Genomic DNA, 12790 nt, shown 5'->3' with positions numbered 1-12790 from the left:
GTTTAAGTCATTATTTTTATTGCTATATGATATTAGATGACTCAGGTTTTTACCATATTAAAGAGAATATGAATTAGAAAGAAATACGAAACCTTAGTAATTTTGTTCTTCTTTACCAAGTCACTGTCCAAGCATCTTCCTCCTGCATATGTTGGAAACTTCACGCTGTCTCTTGTTATTTCCAGCTTAAACAGGTGCATCTTTGACCAAGTATAGGACGGGCAGATGTCGCGAAAGGAATACTCATGGTTTCTGAAGACTGACTATGCTCCCTCGAGTACTACGCAGCAACAAACTCAGGTCAGTGTGCATTAAGATCTACAATAGTATGTGGTTGTAATGCAGAATTGAAAACTTTACCTTGAGTTTCTATAATTTGATCTGGTGACTTCATGTGCTAAGGACTTCCTTGTAGACTATGTTCTTCATGGTCGTTAATAAGGGCTCAGATCTTTTTCGCTTATTTGAATTATTGATTTGTTCCTTGCCCTTGCCCTTACCCTTGCCCTTACCATTGTCGTTGTCCTTGATGGCGAGAATCTTAATGTTCCTCTTCGCAGTGGCTCTAGACAATGCGACGTATAGCTGACCGTGAGAAAATATAGGGTCCGGTAGGTACACTCCGACAATCGGGATGGTCTGCCCTTGCGCCTTGTTGATTGTCATGGCAAAACTGAGCCTAATAGGGAACTGCTTCCTCTTTAACTTGAAAGGGAATATATCGTCATCGGATGGGCAGAGAGGTATCCGAGGAAGGAACACCCTCCTACCAGCATGTTGTCCTAGCACGATTTCTGCATCGATGGCGTTCCTTTGGAAACCCCGGACCACAAGCCTTGTGCCGTTACACAACCCATTAGCTGGATCAATGTTTCTCAACAGTATAACGGGGCAATTTAACTTCAGTTTGAGCGCATGCGGAGGCAGCCCGTTGGGAGTCAGGTTGTTCAGGAACTCTGGGGCATAGTAGCCGTGTGGATCATCCTCTGCAATATCAAAACTGTGGTAGATCTTCTCTTCGCCCTGGAAGCGCTCTATCATGCGTGTGTTTATCTTATCAACGTTGTCGTTCTTTGTGGAGAGGATCGCTCGAGATGTCATGTAATTTGGATCAGCCATGTTGTTGTCTAGAGCAGGAAATACATGGTCGATTAGCTTCTCTAGGTCAACGCCGTCCTCTGTTGGCTGCACACAAATATCTTCAGGGAGCCTTATGTTGCCTTCCTCATCGGTTTCCTCGGTGCCGTTGCCTACCCTTAGCAAGTAATCTGCAAACCACGGGTCGTTATGCGCTCTCATGTTGGTGACGAGCCTTAGTTGGCGCATGCCCTTCCATAGGTACGAACTCCGCAAGGTCGCATTGATTATCTGACCTCGTGACCCCTTCCTGACGACCGGAAGCACCTGCCTAAAGTCCCCACCGAACACGACAGTCTTTCCCCCGAATGGTCGGTCCCGTCGTCCCATGATGTCCCGCATGCTATTGTCCAGTGCCTCAACCGCTTGCCGCTTCGTCATGGTGGCCTCGTCCCATAGGATGAGTGAAGCCATGTGCAGGAGCTTGGCTGTTCCACTTTGCTTGGTGAAGCTGCACGACCCCCCATCTTCAATGCTGAGTGGGATCTTGAACCTCGAGTGGGCTGTCCTTCCTCCAGGCATGATGGAAGCCGCGACGCCTGACGTCGCCGTAGCCACCGCGATCTTGCCCTCGCCTCGAACCTTTGTGAGTAGTGCCTTGTATAGGAAGGTCTTCCCGGTGCCTCCTGGGCCATCGACAAAGAATACACCCCCATCACCAGCATCGACTGCTGCCAGTATCTCGTCGTATGCAAGCCTTTGCTCAGGGTTTAGTGAGGACGCTAAAGCAGCATCGTTCGCGTCAACCTCGATGGATGACTCCTCGGTGACTTCTCTGGCCTCGCCTCCAGTAGTGTCATAGGTCTCGTCGATGTCCGGAAGAAGGAACAACGCTATGTCTTTGCCCATGGACTGTAGCATGCCCCTAATGTCAAGCAACACCATCTGTTCCACTGCCTTTGAGCACGTGTGTGATCGGCGGTAGTCATCAGACATCGCCTCTAGGTGCCTATCCCATAGACCGCGCACGTCACCTGGCTCGCAGAATACCAAGATTGTTGCAAAGAGCCTCCTGAGTGAGGCTGGCATCGCGAACTGTGTTGACTCTGTAAGACACTCGTCAAGCGTGTTGTCGGCCTCGATGAGGCCCAATCTCTCGGCAGCCTCACGGAAGCTATCACAGAGCACACCGTCCACGGTCCGCAGGTCCTCGAAGGATGTCTTGCCTGGTACATGGTTGAGCAGCACTCGCAGAAAGTACCGCTCCCCCTCGGCTGGATGGGCTGACACGATTCGACCTACTTGGTGCTGCTTTTCTCTCGGCCTCCAGTACTTCTGTCTCTGCCATGTGAAACTTCCCGGAAAGTCCTTGTACAGGATATCCCGAGCCCACACGTGCTGCTGATTAGCAAGGAAATACTCCGTCAGCATTGATTTAGATGCATTATCACGGGCAACGACATCGATCAGGTCCTCTCGTGCTTTGAACGTGACACTATTCATATTAGGGAGATGAAGCGGCAACTGTAGGACCGACGGGAAACTCTCAGAAAGGTTGAAGCCGAATATCCTCCACATCGCCTCCGGTGGAGTAACCCATCTCGCATCAACGTACCTTTTAATCTCGTCTACAACCCCGTTGCTGTCAGGCTGGTCAATGCTGAATGAAGCTCGATCGTGACCCTTGTATACGTATTTGTAAAGGTACTTGACGGCCTTGATGCTGGAGCACACCTCGACATTTATGTGGCAGTTGAACATCCGCAACAGATAAGGGTTATAAGGCACGACCCATCTGTTATCCAGCATTTGACGGCGTACCTTAGCCTGACGACCATCGTCCCGCCGTCGATAAACCGGGTATGAATCCTTCCCCTGTAAGGTGTTCTGGTTGAACGGTCGTGGGTACTTGCTCTTGCACTTCAAGTCTTGCATGCACACATTTTTGGGATTAAGATTGCCACATGGTCCGTGCATCATATGCTTCACGACCATGGCATAGAGCTCTGGATACTTATGCCTGTCCGGGAGCTCTGCCGATATGAGGCGATCATACTGCTCTGGCACCACGAGTTTATAATTTGAATTCATGATCAGCAGGAAGTGTGCATGGGGGAGGCCTCTCTTCTGGAACTCAACGACATACACATACGCTACCACAACACCAAGGATGTGTTTTTTGAACAACATTTGTTTCATGGTCTCTAGCTTGGCCTTGAACACGCGTGCGACAAGATCTGGTCGGTCCTGGGGTGTCTGGCCAGGAAGCAGCTCATTCAGTATCTCCTCCCAGCTAGGATTGCATGTCATAGTCAAAAAGATGTCAGGCTTCCCATATGTCTGCACCAGTGCCATGGCGTCCATATGCCTCCGCTTCATGTCTCGGTTGCTTCCTTGATGCGTCCCTGGTAACACAATCCTCTTCCCAACAGCGCTCGCTCGCATCTCCCCAACCGCGATGCTATCCACAAGGCCTTGGTATAGATCGGCACGTACCTCTGTCTGGTGGTCCCTGATCCACTTCAGCCTACATCCCTCAATCTTGATGAACATGTTGACACCCCACTGCTGAAACAGGCGTGCTCCGTGCAGTATGGGGTTGAATATCGCAGGGTGCGTCTGTAGCCGGTAACAGTAGTAGTCCCTGACAGAGACACACAACCGGCTGTTCCCCTCTGTGGAAAGACGTGAAATAAGAAGGTTAGGTACCATATGGAAGGATAGAGAACTTTTTGTGGCATATAAGCATACCAACCAGGCGCACCTGAATCGTTATCACGGTTTCTTCTTGGTTGTGGTGCAACCTCCCAAGGGACATTGTGCTTAGGGATATTTGGATGCCAACCAAGCTCCCCCCTTGGGAAAAAGAGGGGATACGAAAGCGGGTCATAACAGCCATCTGTGGCATGTATACTATACTTCTCGTTGTTGTCCCCATAGAGTGTAATGCTGCGGTTGAACCTGTTTGCTAGATCGCTTCCCTCGACCCAAATCGCAGCCACCTCGGATGACACGGGTCTGTTATATCTTCGTTGGTCTAGCTTCTGGTCAATGTTGAGGTCTATCCGGTACTCCTCGAGATTTTCCTTATGGGCACCCAAACTCCTAAACTGCTGGGAGTAGGGGTTTTCCCTGAGGACGTCCACTAACTTGCTGACAACGTGCTGGTCCAATTGCTTGGTGGCCTCCTTGCGATGGTTTAAGCTGGGATCGTCGTCGTAGAAGTACAACTGCAAATGTTCAGGGCGAGATCTTGGACCGAACGAGTGCACCTTGTGGTACATAGTGCCATGTGCTCGAAACGTGTACACCCCGGACTTCATGTTTGTGTAGTTGTTGTCTAGGCTGACGCCAAGGGTAGTGAAGGCGAAGTGCCCGTTGAAGAACCGAATGCTCTCTCGGAAATGCCGAGAGTCTGCATCCGCGCTTGACCATAACCTCATCAGCTCTGGGATAGGCTCGCGTTCAGCTAGCTCAATCTCCACGTTCCGACAGCAGAAGCCGTTAGTCTCGTACTGGAACTTCTTGGCCTTGCAATGGTCGCAGTTTGCCGCGTGCTTCAGGATGTGCGTGCTGTCTGGGATGTTCGAGTAGACATAGTCGAAAGGATCTAGGTCGATAGATCCCGTGTTGGAGGATTCTACGGGCTCATCGAGGTCCGTGCTATCAGTGTCGGATGCTGCAAGCATTGTGGAGATATAACAAGTCACGATGGGATGCACATCATAAACCAATAATATAGAGGGACGGGCAGCGAAGGACGCCTGGGAGTACCTTGACCGCCAAATAGGTAGTACTCATCATCCATGAGGTCACCGGAAAGTCCATTCTCGTCCATGATGCCGCTAAGGAAGGCTTCCATGTCAGCTGCAACATTGTTGAGCCGGTAAGTAATGGTTTAGTGTGAGTGGTCACCGGGAGGGGAGTAAAGGTGAGAGGGTTACCATCGGTCCCGATGGTGTAAGACGGCGTGCTCGACGAAGGGGAGGAAGCCGGTGAAGCAGCTCCTGTGGGCGGTGTTTCTGAGCTTGTTGCTGCTCTGTTCACATGCAAGGTACTTGGGTGTGGAGACCTCCGCTTAGCTGCAAAGCTTGCATTACGACGATCTAGCAACGCTGACCTCTCACCTTCTACTATGCTTTTCCTGTGCACTCTTCGTTTTCCGGCACTCCCTTGAATGTTCTTTACCGCCATAGCTCGTTTGTGAGCTCGCTCGTGAGCCCTACGTTGTGCTCTGGTCTCCTGGCTCTGCTCATGGGCTTGATTCTGGTTTTCATGTATTCGCTGATCATTGGTTTGCTGCGAGGCATTTATGAGTTCGTCGGCGGCCTCATTATTGTCCAGGGTACGACTAATGTACTTGCCTACACGGTTGAGGAGCTGGTAAATACTGGTCCAACTCACATGGACATAACAAGTAGAGTAGAGATGGGAGGATTACCGTCTGATTCGAAGCTGTAACCAGCCTTACTCGCTAACTGGGGGGAAGGAGCTGAAGCGGCAGGGTCTCTGGCATGAGTAGTCGACATCAGGTTGGGCGTAGCTAAGGTAGCTGCATCTAGGCGCGACATTGCGATGGATTCAGCGCAAGGGATGTTGCGCCTAGCCGTGAGTATTGCATTGCGCTGAGCTAGCATCTTTTGTTTCTCCTTGGGTGGTATGTTCTGCACACGTGCTCTTCGGCGGGCGTTTGTCTCCTGCTTCTCCTCGTCTGTCATATTTTGGTATGCCACCCTTCTGCAGTAATTCCTCTCTTGATTCTCCTCGACCGGCATATTTTGGTAGGACGCCCTTCTGCAGCTGTTTCTCTCTTGCTTGTCCTCGACCATCATATTTTGGTAGGCCGCCCTTCTAAGGGTGTTACTTTGTTGCTTCTCCTCTGCTGTCATCCGTTGCCTGGCTTCTCTCTGACGGGCATTCCTCTCCTCGTCTGTTTTCTTTTTCCTAGCTGCTCTGCGGTGTGCATTGATTTTCTCCTTCTCTTCAGGTGTTAGTCTATCCCGCCGTGCTCTGTATTGTTCTCGCCTTTTCTGTTTTTTGTCAGATGTAATGATTGCATTTGAAGCAATGTGTTCAAGACCAGTGTGTGAGGTGTTGAGTCCAACCGCTATATCTGAGCCAATATTATGCTCGATGCTGCTTTGTGTTCCTTGAAGTGATACACGGTGATCATAGTAAGTGGCTTCACGAGAGTGATTTCCTGAAAAACCATTGTGTGGACCACTTAGGTTAACAAATGTATAAATGCAAGCTGAAATTTTTTTATGCGTAAGGTCGATACCGATTGGCGTTTGAACATGTTGTACTGGCTGAAAGGCTGTGAGATTGCCGGCTATGGGAACCATCATAGCCACATGTGTGTGCACATTGTCATCATCATCGGAAGACGAAACACTGTAGTCAGTGGTGTCCGTTTGTTCTCGTATGAAGAAACCAGATGGTGGCCGGGGTGTATTGGTGGGTTGTGATCTTGGTGTCCTCTCATAATCAAAAACTGATAAAATTAAGCTAGGCTAAGTTCTGAAAGCTTATTGAAGACCTTATGTTGAGACATGTGAGTGGCATACACATACCTCTTTTCCCTTTATCATACAGATGCCCTCTATCCTGTGACATCTCTATGTCCTATAGCTTTATGTTCTTATTACCTGCATTCTTTTGCATTACAAAAATGATTAGATGGTTACTGTAATTATGACGATATTAGCAATACAGATTGGGGGAATAAGTGCCATTCTGAAACGTTCTGCAGTTGCTGTGATTTCTTTGCATTGGGTGTACTTGCTGGAAAGCAGTGTTGGTTTTGTAAAGGATCTATATGTTTTCATGCATGAATTTCACTTCAGTTCATAAGAAGACGGTGTTGTTCTAACTTTTACTTTTAACATATCAGGATAACTCAGTCGAGAACTTTAAAAGAGCAAACAAGATTCTGGCTTCGGAGTCTGAGCCGGTAATTTCTGATTATTTTCGCTTGAATGTGTAAACTTTTGTGTTTCTTTTCTTCGATCACATGTCTATTTATATTTAGGTTCAAATATGGGATTTCTCTGCGCGAACAACCTTCATATGGATGAATGAATGGAACCGTATGCCCCAAGATCCTCGGTCTAAGATCCTCGGCCTTCTGACCAGGAGGTCATATCTTCTCGATCTAATTTGCCATTCTATTGCCTATGCTTAATTTCTTGCATAAGATTGTTATAAATTAATTGTACAGTTGTGTTGGTCATAGTCTTTTATCTCCTAGCTACTTCTTAAGGCTTTTCTACTGCATTACTACTAATTAGCCAAATTAATCACCATTTCTGTTATTTCCTCCTGTAACAACGTAATTTTATTTGAATGCGGAGCACTGGAACGCTATATTGCTGGTTTTTTGAGTAAACATTCACTGTCCTAATGAAAAATTTCTACTTTAGTGACTTGAATTTTCATGTGCACATGGGTAGCAAGTAAGTAATAGTTGCTTTTAAGCGGGTTGAAATTGAAAGTATGCTTATAGCCCCCATCTTCTCCGAGCTTTTGAAATCTAACCTCGGCTCAATGCTGGAGTGCTAAATTCGGCTGATGCCTGAAGTTCTACTTATGTCTGGCAAGTTATAAGCATGTTTAGCATTGTATATATTGGTACTGGTACCCCCCTCCCTCCATAATATCAAAGACGATGACCGATCTGGATTGAGCCGGCTTCCTCAAAATAGATGAGTTGGCTTCTGCTAGGTTAATCCAGACTCGACTGGCCTGACTAAACAAAGTATACACCATGTTGTACTTATGCTTTTGTTCAGTCCTTAAAGGTTGAGTTAAGTATCTTTGTAATGTAGGTAATTTGCTCAGACATCATGAATGCATTTTATTTGTAGGCAACAGGTGAGGATGGTGGCAGGAGGATGTACCTGCGGCGTGAGGAGATGGGTGCAGGAACAGCCGGCGCGCGGAGGTGGCTGGTTCCGACGGCCTCAGGTGAGGATGGTGGCAGGAGGATGTACCTGCGGCGTGAGGAGATGGGTGCAGGAACAGACGGCCTTGGTGAGCAACACCATGAGAGGAGATGGGTGCAGGAACAGACGGCCTTGGTGAGCAACACCATGAGACGGGAGCAGAGGTTGCTGGTTCCGGCGTGGCTGGACTGGTTCCGTTCCGGCGGATGTGGCCGGAGGGCGAGTATGGGTCCAGCGAGAGGAAAAACTGGCGTTCCTGGTGACGTGCGATGACGGCTCGATGGAGCTTCCGCACTTGTTTCTTTCTTTGGTTTGGCTGGGACGTGTCTTTTTTTTGGTTTGTTTTTTTGGTCAATGCATGGAGTACTGTTGTTTTTCTTTGGCCGGTGCGTGATCGTGGTACTGTTGTTTTTCTTTGGCCGGTGCGTGATCGTGGATTGAGTCGTAACTGTTGTTTTTCTTTGGCCGGTGCGTGATCGTGGGCTGAGTTGGTGGAGATGTATCTGATCGTGGGCTGAGTTGGTGGCGATGTATCTGGTTCATGGGCCGTGTTAGCAACGGGATGCGATCGAGGGTGGGGTTGCGGTCGAACCATCACGACGACGACTGCATATCCCCCTTTAATAGTAGAGATAAGAGGCGGCTGGACTTCCGGTGCAAGGAAAAGGCTTGGATTCACGTCCAAAACCCTAGTCAAATTCGAATTGGTTTTGTCCGAACTTTCCAAAACTGTTCGGTTTAAACTGGCTGCGTCTTGCGGGTCTTTTTTGTGGTGGTAAACGATCTCGGATGGAAACGAGCCCAAAAGCAATCTTGACCGTTTCGACGAGACGAACAACTTTTGCGTTGAACGTTTTTTGATCAGAAGTCATCTTGAGGGTCAAATCGGTCGCACAAAACAGGCTATCCTCGCGCTACCCATCAGACAGGGTGTCTGGTGGGGCGCGCAAGTTTTTTGCCTCCTGACAGGGCTGTATTCCGATGGCTCTATCTTTTGCATACGAACTCGGATTGGAACGATTTTTATATCAAAATCGATCATTTCGACGAGACGAAGACAATCTATATAGATAATGTTTCCATTTGAGGTCGTCTTGGGTGCTTAATCAGCCAAACTGTACTCTGAATATAAGATCTTAGTACTTTGAGCATAGTTTCGGCCTTCGAGATGAAATCGAACTGCGATGACCCAAACTTCAAAGATGTTCATATCGACAATACGGAACTCTTTTATGAAGATCACTTCTCCATTTGACGCCATCTTAAATAAGTTATTGACCGTGCCAAAATCTGGTGTCAACAGCAAGGACTTGTGCAACCAACTTCAACAACTTGCACTAGTTCATGGAGTCACAAACACTCTTATTGGTAAGACAAAGGACAAGGTATCCAATGCATTCAAGGACATCATCATATGTGCATTTCACTCTAAGTCTATGGATATCTTTGTGTGTTCCTTGTGGGACTAACCCATGTACGTATTGAAAGTGCAAAACTCAAGGATTGCTCCCAACTCTTGATGGTCTACATCAACATTAAGCATCCACATCTACAATGACTCTAATTTGAATTCACTAGTCGTGTTGAGTTTTTTTATTTCAATATAAAAAAATCTGCCAATCCCGATATTCCCACATTTCATTCTGGTCCAGTATCCACTAATCCAATTCCATTATCTTGATTTCGCGCGGCAATGCATCATGAACCGATAAATATATTGTCTGCTAATACACGACCAATGCGATCGGAAAACAAATGAGATCAGAAAGATAGGCGGACGACTTGACCATAAGGTCGGATGTTTCCGTGAGCAGTAAGCAACGGACCTCCCCTTTTTGGGGGAAAGTTGGTTAACCAAAACTATAGAAGCAGATGTTCAAGGTCTGGTCCAAAGATACCATGCTTGCTTAAGCCAATCCATAGGTTCAAGCGAAAGAACACTTATTCACAGCAATATCTAGACCTGATGAGGATGACTGCTAGTCAAATACCTAAATCCTTTGGAATTCATTAGTAAATGCACGCTCACATAATGGGAAAATCACGTAAAATCCTTACGAGAAATCTCCTACTTTCCTCTCTACAGGGAAGTGCACCAGTTCGAGAAATATCGTTGATAGAATGAATGCTCTTACGTGCTAATGAATGATGACTTATTTAAAGAATTTCTTGATATCTTGCAGAATGGTTTTCATGCTGTTTACATGAAGTCATCATCGACAATACCAAAGGTTAGTTCATCCCTCTTTGGATGGATATCACATCTAGGGGGATGTGACGCCCCCGATTCAATCGTACACTAATCATGCACGCAAATGTGTACGATCAAGATCAGGGACTCACGGGAAGATATCACAACACAACTCTACAAATAAAATAAGTCATACAAGCATCATAATACAAGCCAGGGGCCTCGAGGGCTCGAATACAAGTGCTCGATCATAGACGAGTCAGCGGAAGCAACAATATCTGAGTACAGACATAAGTTAAACAAGTTTGCCTTAAGAAGGCTAGCACAAACTGGGATACAGATCGAAAGAGGCGCAGGCCTCCTGCCTGGGATCCTCCTAACTACTCCTGGTCGTCGTCAGCGGGCTGCACGTAGTAGTAGGCACCTCCGGTGTAGTAGGAGTCGTCGTCGACGGTGGCGTCTGGCTCCAGGGCTCCAGCATCTGGTTGCGACAACCAGGTAGAAGGGAAAGGGGAAAAGAGGGAGAAAAGCAACCGTGAGTACTCATCCAAAGTACTCGCAAGCAAGGAACTACACTACATATGCATGGGTATATGTGTAAGGAGGCCATATCGGTGGACTGAACTGCAGAATGCCAGAATAAGAGGGGGATAGCTAGTCCTATCAAAGACTACGCTTCTGGCAGCCTCCGTCTTGCAGCATGTAGAAGAGAGTAGATTGAAGTCCTCCAAGTATGCATCTCCAAGTAGCAACTCCAAGTAGCATCTCCAAGAGCATCGCATAGCATAATCCTACCCGGCGATCCTCCCCTCGTCGCCCTGTGGAAAAGCGATCACCGGGTTGTCTGTGGAACTTGGAAGGGTGTGTTTTATTAAGTATCCGGTTCTAGTTGTCATAAGGTCAAGGTACAGCTCCAAGTCGTCCTGTTACCGAAGATCACGGCTATTCGAATAGATTAACTTCCCTGCAGGGGTGCACCAACTTACCCAACACGCTTGATCCCATTTGGCCGGACACACTTTCCTGGGTCATGCCCGGCCTCGGAAGATCAACACGTCGCAGCCCCACCTAGGCAAAACAGAGAGGCCAGCACGCCGGTCTAAACCTAAGCGCACAGGGGTCTGGGCCCATCGCCCATAGCACACCTGCACGTTGCGAGGGCGGCCGGAAGCAGACCTAGCCTAGCAGGCGTTCCAGTCCAATTCGGCGCGCGCCGCTCCGTCGCTGACGTCTGAAGTGCTTCGGCTGATACCACGACGCCAGGATACCCATAACTACTCCCACGTAGATGGTTAGTGCGTATAAGCTCGTAGCCAACTCAGATCAAATACCAAGATCTCGTTAAGCGTGTTAAGTATCTGCGAACGCCGAATAGGGCCAGGCCCACCTCTCTCCTAGGCGGTCTCAACCTGCCCTGTCGCTCCGCCACAAAGTAACAGTTGGGGGCCGTCGGGAACCCAGGCCCACCTCTACCGGGATGGAGCCACCTGTCCTTTCAGCCCCCATCTCCGAACAGTATCACAGGTAATGTAACAGTGTAAGGTATATAGTATATGCCCGTGATCACCTCCCGAAGTGATCACAACCCAGTAGTATAGCATGGCAGACGGACAAGAATGTAGGGCCACTGATGGAACACTAGCATCCTATACTAAGCAGTAGGATAGCAGGTAAAGGTAACAACAGTAGTAGCAAAGACAGGCTATGCAGCAGTATAGGATTAACTGAAAGCAGTAACATGCTACACTACTCTAATGCAAGCAGTATAGAGAAGAGTAGGCGATATCTGGTGATCAAAGGGGGGGCTTGCCTGGTTGCTCTGGCAAGGAGGGATCGTCAACACCATAGTCGAACTGGGGGTCGCCGGCAGTCTCGGGGTCTACCGGAAAGAAGTAACGGAGGGGGAACACAATAAATAACAGAGCAATCTAAGTATCACAAAGCGTAACATGGCAATACGCGGTGCTAGAGGTGAATGCTGTAGGAGGTGATACTGGTGAAGGGGGGGAAACATCCGGGAAAGTATCCCCGGTGTTCCGTGTTTTCGGACAGATGATCTGAAGGGGGAAGGTTGCGTGTTTGATATGTTAGGAGTGTGTGGTGGACGAACGGGCTGCGTATCCGGGTTCGTCTCGTCGTTCTGAGCAACTTTCATGTACAAAGTTTTTCCATCCGAGCTACGGTTTATTTTATATTAATTTTAAAAGATTTAATTCATTTTTAGGATTTATTTAATTATTTAAATCCAACATTATCCAGAACAGTGCACGCTGACGTCAGCATGACGTCAGCAGTCAACTGGGAGTTGACTGGGTCAATCTGACGTGTGGGTCCCGCATGTCATACTCTGTTTACTCTAATTAGGGTTTAACTAATCTAATTACTATTTAATTAAACTAACTAGTTAATTAGATTAATTAAACATGATTGATTAACTTAATTAATTATTACCTATTTATTTATTTATTTTTACTTATTATTATTTTTTTAATTCTCTTTTTTTTTGTAAAACGTTCTCAGGGTGGGCCCCCCATGTCATATGCCCAGGGGGCCTAACGGGCGCACGGGTAAGCAGGCG

The 12790-nt window shown here is 47.7% G+C and overlaps 1 protein-coding gene across 6 annotated transcripts in view; it reads left to right on the top strand.

Moving 5' to 3' along the window:
- Nucleotides 1–8611, top strand: part of LOC119295113 — a 10376-nt gene extending 1765 nt beyond the window's left edge. For 5 of the 6 annotated variants that reach the window (XR_005143747.1, XM_037573453.1, XM_037573452.1 and 2 more), the window contains 4 exons: nucleotides 186–300; nucleotides 6971–7030; nucleotides 7109–7215; nucleotides 7944–8611. Coding sequence is in view for 4 of the 6 variants with exons in the window: in XM_037573453.1 (XP_037429350.1) it covers nucleotides 226–300; nucleotides 6971–7030; nucleotides 7109–7215; nucleotides 7944–8160 (459 nt within the window). In the remaining 2 variants the exon portion in view is untranslated. The remainder of the gene's footprint in view (nucleotides 1–185; nucleotides 301–6970; nucleotides 7031–7108; nucleotides 7216–7943) is intronic. The other variant, XR_005143748.1, reaches the window with a different exon arrangement.
- Nucleotides 8612–12790: the final 4179 nt, after the last annotated feature.

This window comes from Triticum dicoccoides, chromosome 4B, assembly GCF_002162155.2.
Source record: "Triticum dicoccoides isolate Atlit2015 ecotype Zavitan chromosome 4B, WEW_v2.0, whole genome shotgun sequence".
Lineage (NCBI taxonomy): Eukaryota > Viridiplantae > Streptophyta > Magnoliopsida > Poales > Poaceae > Triticum > Triticum dicoccoides.
Note: the sequence above shows the minus strand (reverse complement) of the source record. Positions and strands in the feature narration are given on the sequence as shown.